Source organism: Theobroma cacao, chromosome 6 (assembly GCF_000208745.1).
Source record: "Theobroma cacao cultivar B97-61/B2 chromosome 6, Criollo_cocoa_genome_V2, whole genome shotgun sequence".
Taxonomy (NCBI): Eukaryota; Viridiplantae; Streptophyta; class Magnoliopsida; order Malvales; family Malvaceae; genus Theobroma; species Theobroma cacao.
Genome location: NC_030855.1, coordinates 19985310 through 20005000, shown reverse-complemented (window position 1 = coordinate 20005000; position 19691 = coordinate 19985310). Strand labels below are relative to the sequence as shown.

Below are 19691 nucleotides of genomic sequence, written 5' to 3'. Positions count from 1 at the left end.
AAGATTATAATGAGAGATGAAAATAAAATATATAACATTAAAAATATATTTAAGAGATGATATTATATAAAAATTAATAATATAAAATACAAGTATATTAAACTTACATTTTAGTAAATAAGGATAATTTTGAAAATTAACATTATATTCTCAATAAAATATTTATAAACCAAACGTTATAATGTTATTTTTTTTATATTTTAATAATTATTTTACTTGTACACTAAATATTATTTTTTTTACAATTATATTACTTGTAATTACGTCACTTGCAATCATTACATTGTAAAGCACAAAACATTTTAAAGTAAACAGACTAATGCTAATGCTTCTGAATACCATCCTCGATTCCCCAGCGTTGACGAGATGTATTACTTCTAACATTCGAGACAGAATAGTTGAATATATAGATACGTAGAGAAATCAACTGGAGCAGGTGCTGGTGTTGTTTATTGGGCCTTCCATCCTAATTTGTGAGATGAGATGAGTTCTACTCATTGCCATAGCTTTAATTTATGTCAGTAATTTTAACTGCTTATGTTTATTTATTTATTGTCAATATATATATATATATATATACAAACATATTGAGTCTTATGTTAAATAAGAAGAAATTGCATTAAAAGCTTATGAAGTTTGATTGTTGCGTTTAGCTTATTTTATTTTGATTTTGATTCAACTAGGTGAAATTATTAAATTTAGGTATAATATTTAATTTTTTTTTAAAATTTTAAATAAGTTTATATGCTTTTATTACTTTTAATCAAGTTTTTGTATTTTTATTTTTAGTTAAATAAACCTTTATTTTGAGTTAAATAAGTCATTATGACTAATAATTAATTTAGTCAAAATGTCATTTGTCATTATATGTCGCATGATACTAACGTGATATGTTAACATATTATAATTGATAATGATAAAGTATGTTAACATATTATAATTGATGATAATGTGATATATTAATTTGGCATGACAATATGAGCATATGATATTTTTCACCATCTATATCAACATTATGTGAATATAAAATGATAAATGGCAATAATTAGTCATAAAGACTAATTTGATCTAAAATTAAAGTTTAAGTACTTAATTAAAGGAAATAAAAGAGTAACACCTTATTTGAATTTTCTTAAATAATTTAAAGATTTATTTGAGCATTATGTCTTAAATTTAAAAAATAATTTCTAGATAATATTTTTAAAATAAATTAATTTTTATTTAAAGATTCAAATGCTATTTTCTAACTAAAAGATGTAGACATGGATTACACAAAATGTTCAATTGTTGAGTATTATTTTATTTAAAGGTAAAATACACTGATTTTCTTAATTTTTGACCATAATTATATATGGGTTCATTAGTATTCAAAATGAATAGTTTACTTTAAACTTGTAAAAAATGTTAATGCCTAAACGTGAAATGTTTAAAATACTCTTCTTTTTTCTCCATTCTTTTCCTTTCTTTTATGTTGGTTGGTGTACGTAGAATGTTAGATTCAATTGGATCTTTTTAAGGGAGTGCGAGATTTGGTCACGTACTCTAGATCTCGTGCTCCCCTGATCTAGTAGGATCTGGCATTCCTCGGCGAGATCCAACCTCAATGTGGCCAATTGGGGGAGAATTTTTTTTTAATAAGAAAAAAATTTTAAAAATAAAAAATTATAATTTAAATAATAGTGATCTTTAAAATTAATTAAAGGTAAAATTGTCTTAAAAATATTATCATGTCATCAAATTAATGAAAACATTGACGATTAACTACCGACAAGACTTATATATCTCACAAAAGATTTTTTTTGAACGGATTATCTATTTTGAATACTAATGCGTCCATGTGTAATTATGATCAAAAGTTAGAGAATCAGTGCATTATACCTTTTATTTAATTACTTTTTTTTGAAAATATAATACTTTATATTATTTTTCAAACAATAAGATAGTAAAAAAGTACTAAAAAGAGTGTGAAATTAAGACTTTATTTTGAAAATTAAAAAGTTCAATGCTCAAATTGGGACTAAACATTTGGATAATTTTTTAATTAAGAACCAAACGTTTCAATTGTAATAATTAAGGATCAAACGTTTTCAATTCTTTACCATTAAAAGCTAAGTTGATAGGTGGATAGAGTGTGTGTCACACGTGATAAAAAATCATGTGAGCTAATTGGCAGCTAAATTAGCATGTTATCCAAATGAAGTCATGTTGAAAATTTAGTTGTTATACTTCATGTTGAAAATAATTGTTACATGTTATGTTAAAAATATAGTTATTATACGTCATATTAAAAATTTAAATATTACATATTATATTAAAAAATATAATTATTACATATTATTTAAAAATTTAGTTATTACAAGCCATGACGAAAAAATTATTATACACTACGTTATAATTTAAACTGTTGTGATTTGACAAAAAAGACCTTTCAACAAAATTACTTTTTCGTCAAGGTAAAAATCTAAGTCAACGTCTACTGTCAAACACTTTTCACTTTAGCTCTTAATTGTAAGGAATTAAAAACGTTTGGTTTTGATTATTACAATTAAAACTTTAACCCTAAATTGACAAAAACCCAAAAATTTGAACCCCAAATTGAACATTTCATCAAAATAAAAATATACTTTATTTAAATTCCCTTTCGGTTGAAATCCGACCCGCCTAACCATGCCCGTACAAATAAAAATCACTTAATAGAAAAGTGCCATGTCACCACAGCCTCGTGATTATCATTAATTGACCAAAAAACCCTCATTTCTCACTCATATTAACCAACCACCCCATCACAAAATCCAAAACCGCCCACTTAGCAAACAGTTAGCACCCACCCTTCTCTCTCTCTCTCTCTCTCTCGCGCTCAAGCAGACTCTCCTCATTGAGATCACCTCTGGACATCGGTTCCCTCTGTCCCGCCGCCGATTTCGTGACCTCCGATGTAAAAGATAACTAAATTACGAATATGTCCTCTCACGAGCAAGCCCTAGCGTCCTTAATCTCACAACTAGCCCTCTCCTTCGACGGCGCCGTTTTAGGCGTCGCCCTAGCCTACGCCGCCGTCCGCACAATATTCAGGTTCAAGTCAACCTCCACTGCCCTCCGTAAAATTCGTGTTTCACCGTCCCTTGGAGTGGCCGACCTCCGTTCCCTCCTCGAAGAGGACCAGTCGGATTCCACCGAAGAACCTATCGTCGTAATTCGCGGCGCCGTCGAGGCGAGATCGGCCGGCGATGGACGGAGCTGGAAGAGCCTTAGGAGTAATGTGCTTGTCTCTCAAGAGTCCGGTGATAAAGCTGTTATTATCCAAAGAACACAAACAGTACGGTCCATTAATATAAAAATATTTTTATATAATATGATTTTTCTAATTTTAATTTTGATTAATTAATAATTGGATTAACATTTTTCTTTCTTTTAAATGAAGTATATTTATCATGAATGGAGGGGATTTTTTGGATGGACTTCTGATTTACGTGCTATTATCGGAAGGTCTTGGAATAAAAAAGAGTCCACTTCAATGAGAAAGGTTAGTTAAAAAATTTCCCCTTTCCCTTAGGTTAAAAAATAAATAAATATTTTTTATGCTCAATTGTTTTAGTTGTGTAATGCTTTTCATTAGAAGTTTTTCTTTTTGTGTTTGTTTTGTTCAAGCATTGGATTTTGTTCTGTTTTTGTTATAATATTCTTTCTGGTCCCTTTTTTGGGTATTAATGTTTTTCAGGTTCCTTTCATTCTGGTTGAAGGAGGTCAATGGCCCCAATCTGATTGTGTCATTGTGAACATGGATGGCTCAAAGCATCCCCTGCCCCTAACTACAGTTTATCATCAATTGCAGCCTATCAATGCTTCTCCTTATACATTCCTTCAGGCTTTGTTTGGTCATGAATACCCTGTGAGTTAAGAAAGATGTAAAATTTATATTACTTCTTTGAAGCTAAAAGTTTATATTGATTACGGATTGCAGTCTTGCATCATTTGACGTATTACACATGCTCAACTTTGTTGAAATCATAGTTTTATTTGTTTTTAAGGTTGGTCTGCTTGATGAAGAGAAAATTCTTCCCTTGGGAAAGGAAATCACTGCTGTTGGCATTTGCAGTTTCAATAATGGAGTGCCTGAAATCAAGTCATGCAAGGAGCTTCCTTATTTTCTGTAAGGGGGTTTGCTCTAGACAGTATACTGTTAGCTTTTCATGTATTTACTTTTGGGGCTTGCAAATTTTCATGCTTGTAATGTGAAATCCAAAACTCTAGCTGTGCCTAAAAATTTTTGTTTCTTATTTGGGCTTGGCTGATTTAAATTTTCATGCTTCTAATGTGAAATAGAAAAGCATAGCTGTGTTGCAAGATTTGTTTTTTATTAGGACTTGACTATACCTTAAGTACTAATTTAGTTGCTTTTTTTCTCAAAGTTTCTTGTTTCATTCTCAGTTTCATTATTGACTTAACAAGTTTAAAAAGAGCAATGACATTATAATTGGCCATAGCCCAGATTAACCTGAAATTTATAGCTCTTGCTTCAAACATATATATATATTGTTTTTCAAAAGCTTGCTTCAACATCTTACAAACCTCTTCATGCATGCAACTGCAGTTCTGACAAGACAAAGGATCAGATGTTGTTAGATCTTGCCTTCAAGACAAAAATACTATTGTGGAGTGGTATCGTCCTTGGTTCACTGTCTATTGGTATCCTTGGCTATGCTTTTGTGAGGTATTTTGTTTTAGTCTAATGATCTTCTTTTTGCTTCTCTTACTACTGAAAGTTTCATTCTTGGATTTATCTCCTATAAAAACCTGTAGAACATTTCAATTATAATGCAGTTATGCACATTCTTTTCTTAACTTTGTGACTACACAATTGCCTTGTTCACTTTGTTTAAGATAAACATTATTTGGTTGATGAATTGCCTTCAGGAATTGGAATAAATGGAAAGAATGGAGGTTAAGACGGTTTCAGCAATCAGCTCATGCTGCCCCTGATGATGCCACCTCTCAGATTGCTGGGGATGAGGAGGCAGGTGATGTTCCAGATGGAGAGTTGTGCGTGATCTGCTTGATGAGGAGAAGACGGTCTGCATTTATTCCATGTGGTCACCTTGTTTGTTGCCAACATTGTGCTGTATCAGTTGAACGAGAAGTGGTGCCAAAATGCCCTGTTTGCCGCATGGCAATCCGTAGTTCAGTGCGTATATATTCATCTTAAAGAGAAAATGGTTGCTGTATTTAATTTTTTAATCATGGCACAAGATATTGACATCAGGATGGCATGGAAAATCATCAGGTATAGTTCTAAGGCATTGCCTGCCGTTGAAGCCATAACTATAGCTTTTCTAACTGATTTCCATAGCATTGAAAGGGGTTGGAGTTATTTGGAGTTGACTTAGCTGCATAGCATGGTTGGGGTGATATGAAGGGAATTAAGTCAAACTATTGATTCTTGTGCTTAATATTTTTTATGGAAGAAACTTACAACCCTGTTAAGTTCTGATTTTGAATTTAATTTCATTCTGTCCACTTTATATAGATCCTTGAACTAAAGTTTGTGTATATCCCTAGTAAAGAGTTGAAGCAAAATGTATATTCCATTTCCTACCTATGCCTATAATCTAATTTTGAAGCATTGAGATTGGTGGTAGAATTCTTCAATTAAGTTAATGGTACTACTTGGATGAAAGAATAGGATAATATGATAAAATGTCATGTAGATGGAATGAAGAATAGCCAATAATGAATATTTGTATGATGTTAATTGGACCGTCAAGGTTGTTAGCTATGTAGTCAATATTTGTTCTTATTTGCTTGGGTATGTCGTACGAGTATTTGTTGGTATGCTTGGTGGGATAAGGATTATTGTAAGATTACGGGTTCAGCTTTTCTTGAGGGAGCATTCCAGAACTTTGTATCCATTTAGTTAGGAAATCTTATGATGGATAACTTTTAAACGGGTATGGAGTTGATCAAATTTCAGTTCATGCCTCTTACTCGCCAAAAATTGAAATAGAAAGAGGAGAATAAGCTGCAAAAATTGCTTACTAGTCTACTAATCTTAAGAGCAAAACTGCACTACGGTTGAGTTTGCATTTAAAATCCAAATATCTACCTGGATTTATTATGCTTATTCTTGATATTATTGTCAAAAGAATAATTTTTTTTTTAGAATTTTAGGAGATAATATTGAACTGTTTACAATGTCCTTGAAATGAATGGTATGTCCATATTTCAAAAAATTCGATATGCTTGCCAATGGAAAAACTTGATTCTATCTCTCAGATTGAATCAACTCAAGGCATATGCAGCTTGCCGCTTGAGAGTGTACCTTGTAGCTAATTGTGTCCCTTACAGCTGCTTTTTCTGCTTGAATTAACTCCTGACGACAAACGGGGGTATTCGTGATGGTAGTTCCCTCGTTGGCCTAGGTTTTCATTGTTTAGAAAAAAAAAAAAGAAGAAGAAGAAAGGATTCACTGTACGGTGACGCAGAGCTAGCAATTGAGTTTCGTAGATAGAAATTTTCTAGTTACGAGAAAAGTACTGTTGCCTCTTAATGTATAGTGGAGATCTTGGATGTAACCATTGTCTCCATTTTTCAAAAGATTGAAAGTAGGCAGAAGAATTGCAGTGTTGTTCTATGCCAAAACTGATTGAACACTAGACTGCAAACCATCCTTCACACACAGTTTTATAATTACGAACTTAATAGCAAGCATTATAAGCGAGAATAAAGAAAATAAAATCAACAACAGCTTTTAACTCTCTTCTACCTTGATATCTAGCTTCCACAACGAACAAAAAGAAACAGGCTGCCCTCTCCACCATAATCCAACGCAACCGTTCTTCTCTTCAACTCTCATCTCCCAGTTACTATCATACTTCCTCAACAATGCTCGAGCTCCATCTATGGCATCCTCCCCGAACACTTCTCCAACAAACCCCACACCTCTCATCCTCTCACACCATTTCTCTTTCCCTTCATTCATCTCTCCTTGGTTTGTCAAAGCCTTCGCTGCCTCTCCTTCCATTACTCTTCTTTCTTCGCTCTCTCGTCCTTTAAATGCTGAGCTTGTTGAGTCCAAAAACTTCCATAGGTACTCCACTCTCCGTGAGAATCCTGTTGTGAAATCTCCACAGTTGCTGCAGCTACAGTCCATGTTGTTCTCGCTTAGAATCACCCCTTTTGGCTCTAAACTTCTTAGTACTTTCAAGAACTCCGTTCTTTGATCAGGCGTGTTGTGATTTAGATGATGCAGTCTGAATTGGGCGCAAACGATTAAGGTTTCTCCAGGTGAGTTGTCAATAATTTTTGTATTAAGGTTTTGCAACGGATGGTTCTCGAGTCTATTTATTTGCAAACTGATGTTCATGGACTTGGCGAAACCAGGAAGTCGAGAGTAGAAATCATGATCTGGTGGACCAATAGAAAATGGGGTGTCCATGATTTGACTCTTTTCAGCTGTGGCTGCAACGACGGTGATGCGAACCAGAGGAGGAGGCCCTCCAGAGCGCCGAGTCAAGGCCTCAAGAAGTGTAGGCCATTGCACACCATGAGATACCCCAATATCAAGAATGTGAAGATTACGAGTCTTATCAGGCTCTTGAGCAAGAATCTGGAGTATGGAAGCGTTTGCTACGTTATTAGGGAATGCAAACCAAGGACTAACCTCATAGAATTTGAGTAAAGATCGTTGAAAGAACTTTGGCTCCGTGGAAGCAAAAGTAACTGGCCCTGCGGAAGCAGAGGAAGAGGATAGGTGGTGCGTCAGGGCTCGTAGGCCATGGTCTGCAAGGCGGTGGTTGGAATCTCCGGTGGATGAGGCGAGCTCATTGAGAACATACAATAGATGTTGTACACGAGTCAGGTTACCGGCAGTTATGGCTGTGGCACAAGGGTTCAGTAACTGTTCTGCCCATCTTCCTTCCTTGTTATTACCGTTATTACAGTTATTTCCTGAAGACTTGTTTGAATTTTTCTTGTTTCCAGCTGACCTTTTATTTGCCACCACCTCTTCAAGTCCTGCCTTTCCTTTTTCGTTTTCGTTGATCTTACTGCTCTGATTCTTCTTCTGTTGACGATTCTGGGCTGCCCTTGGAACCTGGTCGTCAGAGGGTTTCCTTTTCTTGGATGAATTGGGTGGCAAGCCAGGATTAGGAAAGGAGGAATCAGACTGTATCAGGCTACCGTTAGTAGTATTTGCAACAGCAGCAGCAGCAGTTATGGGGCTATCGATTGCAGTAGCGCCTATGTTAATCAGATCTTGACCTATATCTTGATCCTGATCCCACCATTGGTAGCTATTGATCTCGCCTGTGCTGTAAGGATCATCCAAGAAAGATGGAAGGAATGATACCGAATCCTCGAGCCAGTCTAGGATATGATCCGGGGTTGGATTTGGTTCTGCTTCTTCCAGTGTCATGATCGTTGATTGAAAACTGTGTTTGAAACAGAGAAAAAAGGTAAAAAGAGAGAAGGGTTGAGAAATATAGAGTTGTTTGATCATTGACCAAAAGAAAGAGAGAGGACAAGTGCTTGGAGACTTCTTTTTGGAGATTGTTAAAACATAAAATAATATATGGGGCAGTGATGCAGCTTGGAAGTAGACGGTAGAGGGAATATTGAAGCTGTTGGTGCGCTGTTCATTTGGAAGATGCGATGTTTTTATTAAGGTTTCTTTAAGCCTGTAGGAAAAGGAAGAAGCTTTTGTCTCTTTCAGGTTTTAGGTATTAACTTATTCGTTTGGTTGAGATGTACAAATGACGATTGGAGAGAAGTTGTCTCGAAGTTTAAGGGATTGAGATGAAGCTGAATTTGGGGTTTGAAGAGACGGCAAACTCTGGTTTTGCTAATTGAAATGTGGGGGTGTCTTCTTGTGTTGGCTGGGCAGTGTAGGAGGCTGTTCTTGTTTTTTACTCCCTGGATCTATTCCACTTTAGATACTCCTTTTCGATTCGTGTGCTTTACAATTCTATCATAGATGTGTGATTTCATACGGTCTTATGATTAAATCTTATGTTTGAGATTGTCATGACCCATCCTATTCTCAAAGAGTTGACCAGCCCAAATCCTATTTGTAGTAAAAAGAATTGAAAAAATATGATTGGGACACATCTCACATGTCATGGGTTTTTTTTTTTTTGAAATGGTAAGAGGATTGTTTGAATAGAGTTGCACAAAAGTGCTATTACAAATTAAAGGAGGTGCTATAAAACTTCGGCTCCTAAGCAGAAACAGCTTTGAGACAATATAATGCAAGGCCATAACATAGAGACACTCAAAAGATAAACAACTACTCAATACATTAAACGGGGACCACTAACGAAAGCAAAACTAAATGATACATAAAGAACCTGGAAATCAGCAGGACACAACAAACTTCCGATGCAATTTCGCAGCGAGTTACTTGCTATGAATCGTAAAATCATAACACAGCAATAACACAAAGGGCCAGAAAGATAGATGAAAGTTAGTGGCCAAACCTGGTAAAGGTTACAAGAGGGCTGAGAGATGGTCAGACGTGATTGCTCCGGCTTATGCAAGTCCATCAGCCAAGCTATTTGCCTCCTTAATGATGTGGGTAAAAGAAGTTAGATATGTTGTTCATGCGGTAAGAAATCGAATTATGGTCTAAAATTTATCGGCATTTTTAGAATCACTTTCAATGACAGGTCAATTTTATTATTTTTAATTTAAAAAAATTAATGAAACTATTTAAAATTGACAGATAAAATTGGCATTTTAGTAAAAGTTGCAATTGCATTTTACTAAATTACTGTAGTAAGGCTTTCACATGGCTTCCTTTTAGTTTAGTTATTTATTTTGAGAACCACTTAATAAAGAACTATATGATTATATTATAGTGCTAAAATGTTAGGTAAGTAGGATCTATAAAATACATATGTCTAGTCAAGACCCTTTTTTTTTTTTGGAAAGGCCGTCAAGACCATTTTAATTATATTTCTAGCGTTTGAGAAAATTAATTACTCTTATACATTATATAAAATTGATACTTTTTTATGCAGATTTTCACTAACGAATTTTTAATCTCTTTGTCAGCTTTGATTTTTTTATAAATTATTTTACAGAAATTCAATTAAAATATGTTTTCTAGTTTATAGATAAGATTTTATGATGCAACTTCGATAATCAATTATAAAACCAAAATTATAAAGGTTGAATACTTATTTTTTTATTATTAAATTTTCATTTTATTAGACAATAGTTAACGTTAAAAGTCTCGAGTTAATACTAATTCAAGAAGAGTCATCTTTGCCCCATTCTGTGCTGGACTATCACAAAATACCATGTGTTTTTTTTTTAATTACTTAATAATACATGTTTGGGTTTAACGTTTTTCTCTTCTTTCTCTCTCATATTTTTTCCCCTTTGGCAGATGGTGGGTATTCTCTCTTCTTCTGCTTCTTGTTGTTCCAGCAAGAAAAGCAGATGAATCATGACCTTGGGTTGGTAAAGGAATCAAAGCGAAGAGAAAGGCAGATGAATCTTCTTCTGCTTGTTGTTGTCTTTGCGACTCATTTGCTTTACAATTCTCTGATCAGAAGTGCGATTTCATACGTCTTATGATTAAATCTTATGTTTAAGATTGTCAACAACCACTCTCTCCTCAAAGAGTTTTTTTTTTTTAATTTGAAAAATGAATATAGAATTAATACGAAATAGTACTCTCAATTAAGTTTGGAGAGCCAGGGTTTGATGATTTTCTCCTCGAGCTCGAGGGCCACTTTTCTTAGCTTTTCTTGGGGGCAAGCTTGTTTTTGGTTTTGTTGACTTCCTTGGTGCCAATTTGGAAGGTCCTGGTCAAGGCATTGTCTGGCACCGGGGGTGTTGAGGTAAACAATGTTGCAGCGATAAATTGAGTTCCAGGCAGTTGGCTGTTGAATCCTGCGATCACGGAAGCTGGCTTGGCACCATTGTTCTTCAGGAAATGAACAAGACCCTTGGCGAAGACAAAAATGTCGCCTTTCTTGATGGATTTGGAGATCAACTTGTTTGCTGTAGTGATGAATCCTATATCCAATTCACCATCAAGAACAAAGATGACTTCAGTGGCACGGGTGTGAGTGTGGGGTGGGTTGAGGCCACCAGCTTCATAGTCTATGCGGGCAAGTGACGCCTAGGGTGTTAAGCCCTGGAATTTTGTCAACGTTGGCTCCTGTTACAACTGATCCGATGGAATTATTAATTGCCCCTGGATTGGCTAGACCGGCAAAGAAAAAATCAGCTTCCGTTACATTTGCTTTGTCCTTGCATGGAAATCCATTTACCTTTATTCCTGCTGCTTTGTTAGCTACACAGAGATCCCGGAGATGATCGGGTTCAGATGCAACCACGCCGAAGAGGGCAATAAGGATGAAGAGATATGAAAAAACCTTGGCTGCAGCCATGAAGATGACAATCAAGAGAAGCAAGGGGGCAATAATGGATAAGAGAAAAAGCTGAGACAAGTTTTTGTTTTGATTGTTGGAAGAGAAAGGGGCTGTCTGCTTCATACATAGAGAGAAATGGTTATGGATTGGGTGGTATAGATGTGACGTAGAAGTTTGGAAACAGGCTTCATCTTAAAAACAAAGCAATTTGTATAAATGCAGGAAAGCACTCTACCATCTTTGACCCCATAGCATTCTGGACTTTTCAAAGGGACAAAATGTAAAGAAGAAGGAATTAGCTAAAAGATTTTAATGCACGAACAAAGAGAGGGAAAAATAAATAAATGGACCTTGGAAGCCACATCGTTAAATGATCAAACGTGATAATAAATTAAAGAGAACAAGTTGAAGTGGAAAGAAGAGCAATTAATCAAAGTCTGGTGGCGATAATGTTTTCTGGCATTTGGGAAGGAAAACGGGCTATTTGGGATGGGACCGGGCTACTAACGCTTTCGCTTTGCATTTTTTTGTGTCTCAAAGGCCCAAATCCTATTTGTAATAACGCTTTCCACATGGTTTACCCTTTTTGTTTACATATTTATTTTGAGAACCACTTAATAAAGAACTATATATATAATTATATTCAAGTGTTAAAATGTTAGGTAATTAGGATCTCTGAAATACATAGATTTAGTCAAAACCATTTTATACTTCTGATCTTTGAGAAAATATAAATTAAATAAAATTGATTAGTTGTGTGCAGATTTTCACTAATAAATTTTTAACATCTTTACTAGCCATTCATTTCATTTCTTTATAAGAATTATTTATCATTTTACAAAAATTCAACTCAATTATGTTTTGTGTATTTAACTTTTAAGAGTTTTTGATAAGGTTTTGGTGTACAATATCGATGTCCAATTATAAAACTAAAATTAAAAAGGTTGAACATTTTAATTTTTTTTTAATATTAAATTTTCTTTTTATCATACAATATTTAACTTGAAAAGTTTCTTCAAGTTAATACTAATCAAAGAAGAACCATCTTAACCTTTTTTCTTTTTTTGGTTCATATTTTTCAAATTAGATCTATAGTACTAAGTACATGCAAAATAACCAAAAAGAAAATGCTAACTTATTTAGGTGTACATCCCAAGTCTGTTTATTTGAAACTGAAAAAGGACAAATAAAGAAAACGAAATGAAATGTTGTAAAGAAAGAGGACCCGAAAACAAGCCGGATTTCATGAGGATGGAAATGGATGCTTACACATGCATCAAAGTATCTAAGCCAAGTAATAAGCCAATCGCTCAAGCTTATCCCAATCCCAGCTAGGCTTGAAGGCGACTTTCTCAAGTCTTTCAGGTAAATCCACCAAATTGATTTTCCTAGTCAAACCAAGATGTGCCATGAGAAGGGCGACATGGGTTAGCAATTCCTCACCTTGCTGAAGTTGCCTTGTGTGCTCTTTCCACGAGCATTGACTGGCAGCATAAATCAACATGTCCAGCCACACGTCACCAATAAGCTCCCATTTCTCTTGGTGATCCCATCGGAATTGCGATACCAAAACTTGCAATTGAGACGCAATATCACATCCTTCAAAGAATACTGACTTCCTCCGGCTTCCCATCTCAATAAAGAAGGATCGAGATTCGACGTCTATGCCAAACATTCCATTAACAGCGTCCTCGATTTTTGTATCTTTATGGCAAAAATTTTGTGCTTCAATGCAGGTATGATGGTGCCTTACATTACCAATACCTTCAGGAAGCATTGCTGGACACAGAAAGAGGAGATACATCATGTAATCAGATAAAAGCTTACTGAGTTGGCAATATGGACCGAGGTTACCGACTCGATGTCTTTGACGATCATCAGAGAAAACGAGATCTGTAGCAATATGCCATAAGAGGAGACTGTGGGTAAATTCTGCATCATTTACACTCCAACCATAGTCACCCACAATTTTTTTTTTTTCAAGCACATCGTAACCTCTGTTATCCAACAAATCTGACAGATTTTTGTACATAAAATTATTGTCCTTATGTTGCTTTTGTCTTTTTAGGAGATGATCGTAAATGAGTTTTTTCAAATCAGGAGTCACATCCTTCCAGTTAGTATGGAAGTACTTTTCCAAATTGTCCTCCTGATCAAATATGTTGAAGACTGCAGCAAGCTTGATTTTCCTAGGCTGGAGGCAGTAATGTAGTAGGCTATGCTGTGCCATGCTTTGTATTCCTTTCTTCGCTTTAGTCATAAAAACTAACTTAGAACCAATGGCCTTAAGAAATCTGTTATTTCGACGTGTAAACCAAAGAATACCGTGGTCTGAGCTAAGATGAAGAATGGCTGAATAGATTTCAATAAAGATAGCTCCAACCATTAACAAGTAGGATATGCCAATGTCAACTTTGGAGTAGCCATGCTTACCAACGATGATCAAGAAGGAAATTAGTGTGGAAACGGTCAATGATAAACAAATGCAGCGGAGAGTCACACCAATTGGAGAAATAACTATAGGAATCTTTGTGTAGAGCAAATCATACAAGAAACCAAGTTCAATCTGTACCATTTTGAAGGCTTCTTCTGCAGACACGCTCCCCAACTCAAAAATGTAACTTAAAGGATTGTAAATTCTTAGCTTGAGGTCCGAAAATAAGGGCCTGAACACCTGAAATAACAAAAAAGCTCGATGAAGACTCTTGTATCTCCCTTTTATCTGTTTGTGCTTTAAATAATCCTCCAGCTTCATGTCCCCCTGTGAAGGCTCTTGTAGAAGGTCATTTTCAAACTCGAAGGTGTTGGCATCGGGAGCCGAGAACACAGACTTCCTAAATCGCTTGCTACTGGCTAAGAAGAGAGCCCAAACCCTCTCTCCGTACTTGATAATTCCAACAATGAATATTGGAATGGCCATAAAGGTAAGCACAGTTACGGTTAGGGTCCAAAACTTGACATAGACATAGAGAGCAACTCCAACCTGGAAGCATAGCCCGAAGAAATGTCTAGGCCACAGCTCATTGTCTGACAATGAGTAAGCAGTGATGGTATCAGGGCCACCAAGATGCAAGAGCAGGAATGGGGTCCAAAATATAACTAGTGGGCTAGTTATTTGTTCCCGTCTGCTCCTAAGGAGGGTACTCAGGGCAACCGTTGCCAACCAATCTGCAAACAGGTACATCGTCCAAACAAGGAATGAGACGAGTTTTAAACTTTTACCGCTGAATTGTCGTCGATTCCCATATCTTATCAGTATGAGTTGAACAGTTAGGCTGAGTACAACCATTGCTCGGAGTTCCCATTTGAGCCAAAGGGATAGCATGACCTCTGACAACGTTTTCAGAAATGCTGCATCCTTGATCTCTACGAAGAGCAGAGCGATTGCAACTGCAAATTAAAACAAATGTTAAAGCTAAATGGATATCTTTTTTACGTTCTTGAGCACTAATGCGTTGGGCAGGGACACAATGTATTTATTGTAAAGTGGTAGGGTTAGTCATGGAAAGGTCTGTTATGGTGTTTTTGGCCATCTACAGGGAACTTTGGAAACTTTTGTCAATTGTACAGGTCTTTTTGAGATGATTATAAGTTGTTATGCTCAAACATAGAGCACAACAGATCATAATCAACTTGTTTTTGTTCCCCAGGTGTGAACAATTGTTCCCCCTGTGATTTATATATACAATGAATTTACATTTCAATTAATTATGGTAATTAACAAAAAGAATTGGCTAAAACTAATTGATTTCCAAGTGAGATATTTCGCTTAACCAGAGGGGATTATACAAGCTTACTGAGATACCATGATAGATGCAAAAAACATAAGACCTCCAACAGTATTATTGAAATGTTCAAGAAGCACATTTAGCCGAAAAAAAAAAGAGAAAATTGTGGGAAATGATATTTCTTGATAAAAATATTTTAAAAGTAACTATCAAAATAAATTTAACTGTTTTTAGTCATATTTAGTCATGACTTGATGAAAATACCCTTTAAACTATTTCAAATAAATTAAACCATTCATCATAATTTCTCTCCATTTCTCCTTATTTGTGCTTCGGATTTCTCTCTCACCATCCCAGTCTCTCAAATTTTATCGATTTCTCTGTTCGACATTCGTCTGTTATGCTTTCGATTTCTCTCTTTCAAGTTTTCAGATTTCTCTTTTTACGCTTTCAAGACACCTAGCAATAGTTTTGACGTGCTTGGATAGGAGGGTGGTTGTTTGGGAAATTCAATTTTTAGGTATTTTGGATAAAACTAAAACGGTAGAAATAATCACAAATGTATAAAATAGCTTTTAATTGAATCAATTCGGGACCTAAATATCAATAAACTCAAAATTTTGAAATTTATAAATCTAAGTTTTCAAAGAATTTTTTTTTATTTTAGTCAAAGTAGGTGTTTTAGATAAAAAAATATTTGTATTTTGATTTATGGAAACATGTTAGAAACACTTTAATCTGTACCAAATTGTCAAAAAAAAAAAAAGTTGAGAGGATTTGAAGTTTCACAGTTTTTGTACATGACATGTCACNATGCCATGTCCCAAATCTCTGAAAAACCATCTCATGCAACATTATTTTGCTTTACACAAGCTTCGTGAAAAAAAAAATGGATGTTTTGCACAAAATTAGATGTTCGCAAATTCTTTGTATATTTATTTTTCCATTTTCCACCTGTTTGAGAGTGTGCGTTAACGAAGATGGCTCATTAAGGGCATTTTTGTCTCCAAATCTATTCTTGTGGCTAAAAACAGTTAAAATTATTTGGAGGCTTATTTACAAAAGCACGTTATTTTTAAGGGTTAAAAAAAATTTTCTCCTAATGAGAAAATTTTTATGGTTAGTAGTTCTTTTTCTAATTACAACAAAATTGCTAATAGCAAGACCAAATATCCATTTCGAAATGGAGATTGCATTTAATATTTTGATTCAATATGTATTACATAGGACCCCTGCTAGCTTTAACAAATTTTCCTTCAAGTATAGATATAATTGATTAGAATTAAGTGCAATAAATAACACAAGATAGCGTAATAGCAACAAGCAAGACTCAGCTAGAAAAAGATAAGCAACCTCTTGTTCAAAGACCACATAAAGCATAAACTCAACTTATTAAGCCACTCTTTGGCTGAAATTTCAAAATCTTATTTCAGTAAAGCATGATCACATTGTTCCATCAAAATGGGCTCAAGGATTGACATGACACAATCTTTATTTTCTTTGCTTTGAATGCCAAACCAATTGCCATATTGGTACATCCGATGAATACATCGTGTCATTTCGATAGCTACTTTGACAATGTCGGGTGCTCGAAGAGAATCCTTAACTATTACTTTGTTCAATTTTTTCAACAAGTTTCCTATTAAGCCTTTCACATGATCACGTGCTTCTTCTACCGAAACACCTTCTTAAGTCATGTAAATATGGATGAAATTCATCGATTCTCCTCTTTTTATTTCAACCTTCAAAAGATAAGCAATATGTGACTTAACAAAAAAATAATTTTATTATTTTATAAAATAATAAAAATAATTCCCTTGCAAATCTGCAACATGATTAAATCAATAAAGAGATTTTGATTACATTTATGATTCGTTTTTGGAGTGGAAAAAGAGATTTTGTCAGCAAGTGTCAGCAGCTGACAACAATAAAGCAATAGCAACGCATGTAAAAAACAAACCTCGGTAGTGTTTAAATCATCAATGAGTCGAATAATGCCTATCCGCTGTGAAACCATCTTGCTTCTTTGAGATATCCTTTAACATAACACAACCACTACAAAAACTGAATGTCACCTTGTCAGCATAAATTATAATTAATAAATAAAGTTCTCATTATGTATGTACTGCCTGTATAATTTTCATTTTTTCTTTATGTATCTTTCTTTAAAATTAAGTCATATTTTTAAATATCTAATATTCTTTTTATATTTTATAAATTATTATTATGATTTGCTTTTACTCCTCAGCATTAAAAATTGTAAAACATCAAGTAATTTACAAAATTGTTTTGAAATTATTTTAACAAATAGACTAAAACTAAAGGTTTTTTTTTCTTCATTTCCATAAAAGTTCAAGAAAAACAAATAAATAATATTTTATTTGGCCATTCGATTATGTACCATAACTTTTACATTTTTTTTTAATGAACGTACCGTTTCCTTAATATAGGGTAAAATATCCATGCCATAACCTTTCAAGGCATCTTGGACCATTTCACTAACATGGTTGTAAATGGCTGAGAAGGATACTTTCATGTACTTTGGAAGTTCCTCCATTGCCTTATTAAGATCCCATCTTATGGTTGTAAACGGTTGTAAATGGCAATTTGGGAAAAGTTTGTCATTTTTACCTGAAATGTTGTCCAAGAATGAACACAAAATTTCGAAAGTTTTAAATAGAAGTTGCTAAAATCTAAACTTCTCACGTATTGACTGCATCCGTGTACTTCTCAAGCTCATCAAGTGAGCCAAGGATCCAAATTTCGCGAGGTTCCTCCTCAATATGGGTAATTGGGGCCTCGGAGGGCAACTCCCCAGTGCCCAAAAATAACACTCAGTTAGCCAATCCGAAGCAAAAGGTAGCCTTTCCTTAAAGTTCAAGTCCTTCCACCACCTGCTCAATCAATTGAAAAAATGTCAAAAATTTGACATACAGAAATCAACTTAATTCAAGTTGTAGGCTTTATTACAATTTACAAGAGAGACAATACTACCTATTTGAGATTTAGGAACATTTTCCATTAAATCATATATATATATATATATATATATATCCATTTAACAGCAATGCTATTTTGTAAGAATTTAAATTATTTAAGTTGATGCCAAAATTAAATTTCTTAACTGTCGCATTTTCATCTTTAAAATCTTACTTATTTTCAATCTAATTTAACTAATGATATCTTGTAATAGTAATTTAAAAATCTGATTTCTTACCAATGTAATTTAACTAATTAATTATATGAAGTAATAGTAATTTAAAAATCTGATAACAATATTAACTTAACAGTTTATTATTCATTTCTTTTTAAGTTTATTTATTTTAATTGATCTTACTACACTAGTTCCTGCAGCTCCTTCAGATAAACAGATTGCATGATATCGAAGTTCAACTTGGGAAGCTCCAGCAAAATCCAGGGCCTCATCTAGAACATCTTCTTCTGGCATCCCAAGGTAAGAAGCTTTGTATAAACTCAATAGCCCAATAACATCTTCTCATAAGCTGTCCACGAATTTTCCGTCTCTCTCCATGAACTTGTTAAACACATCTGTACATGTAATTTAGATGAATATTTAATGGGCTTCCACGTGGACTCAAGTGTTGAAAGAAGCTAGCTACAACCACAAAAGGATTAAAGAAGTATTGCAAAGTTCAATTTGTAACCAAACACTTGAAACAATATTAAAAGGAGAGAAACACATTTTCTGCTATTTGAAATCAGAGCTCTAATATCATGTCACTACAATAAAATTGAGTTTTAATCACATTTCTTTAGGTAACATATTTTTTTCATAGTGAAAGATTTAAAAGTACAACTATTTAAATTTTTAGTTTCACTTTTTTCACATTTAGCAACAACATTAAAAAGTACAGCTCTCACTAGTATATACAATTTTTATTATTACATTTTATTCATAATGCATCTAAAAATTTATATAATGAATTTAAATATACAAAAATGTTCTAAAAGTATACAAAAGTGTTATTAAAAATATTTATAATAGCCCATTTTAAAAATGTATTGTCTTAAAGTCAAATTTGTGGTAGTGATATAATTATATTTTATTTAAAAGTAATTAACTTTACACTTTGAAAGATTTTCAAAAAAAAAACTTTACACTTTAAAAATATTTTTATGTTATACAATTATTATTTAAATAAAATAAAAAAATAAATATTTAAATGCAATATACATAATAATAAATAATACTAATTCATCAAAAAAATTCTAATAAAATTAAGAGTAGATAAATCATTTAAACTTTGAAGCAGAATGTAGATGTACATAGCTATTTCACACATCTTGTCTAAAATCTGATATTTTGAATAGCATCGTTAAAAGTCCACCTATGTTTAAATCCTAAACCTCAAGGCAACAATTAGCCAATTGAAGCATTGAACCAGTCTCTGGTTTGTGAAAAAGAGTTTAAAGTTACTATAAATTAATCTAGATGCCATGTTAATTTCTTCTAGGAACAAATGATTAGAACAGTACTAATAAACATTAATTGTAGTAAAGGAGGCATTCTTGATCTTCTCAGCCTCAAGATGAAAAGACAATCACTTCTTGCTGATTGAAAGTT

At 33.9% G+C, this 19691-nt stretch overlaps 3 protein-coding genes and 1 pseudogene across 3 annotated transcripts; 1 reads left to right on the top strand and 3 right to left on the bottom strand.

Annotated features, from left to right (window-relative positions):
* Positions 2793–5596, top strand: LOC18596224 (E3 ubiquitin-protein ligase SPL2). The gene is made up of 6 exons (XM_007024566.2): positions 2793–3316; positions 3422–3523; positions 3719–3889; positions 4029–4150; positions 4592–4711; positions 4915–5596. Exons 1-6 carry the CDS (start codon positions 2960–2962, stop codon positions 5201–5203), a joined length of 1161 nt encoding a protein of 386 aa, XP_007024628.2. The 5' UTR covers positions 2793–2959; the 3' UTR covers positions 5204–5596.
* Positions 6541–8934, bottom strand: LOC18596223 (nodulation-signaling pathway 1 protein). Its single transcript, XM_007024565.2, has one exon. The coding sequence runs from the start codon at positions 8492–8494 to the stop codon at positions 6746–6748; it is 1749 nt and encodes a 582-aa protein (XP_007024627.2). The 5' UTR covers positions 8495–8934; the 3' UTR covers positions 6541–6745.
* LOC18596222 lies at positions 10701–11450 on the bottom strand (annotated as a pseudogene).
* On the bottom strand, positions 12494–18532 carry LOC18596221. Its single transcript, XM_018122833.1, has 4 exons — positions 18447–18532; positions 17834–18000; positions 17579–17737; positions 12494–14768 (listed from the first exon to the last, which is right to left on the bottom strand). The coding sequence occupies exons 1-4, from the start codon at positions 18530–18532 to the stop codon at positions 12664–12666; spliced, it is 2517 nt and encodes an 838-aa protein (XP_017978322.1). The 3' UTR covers positions 12494–12663.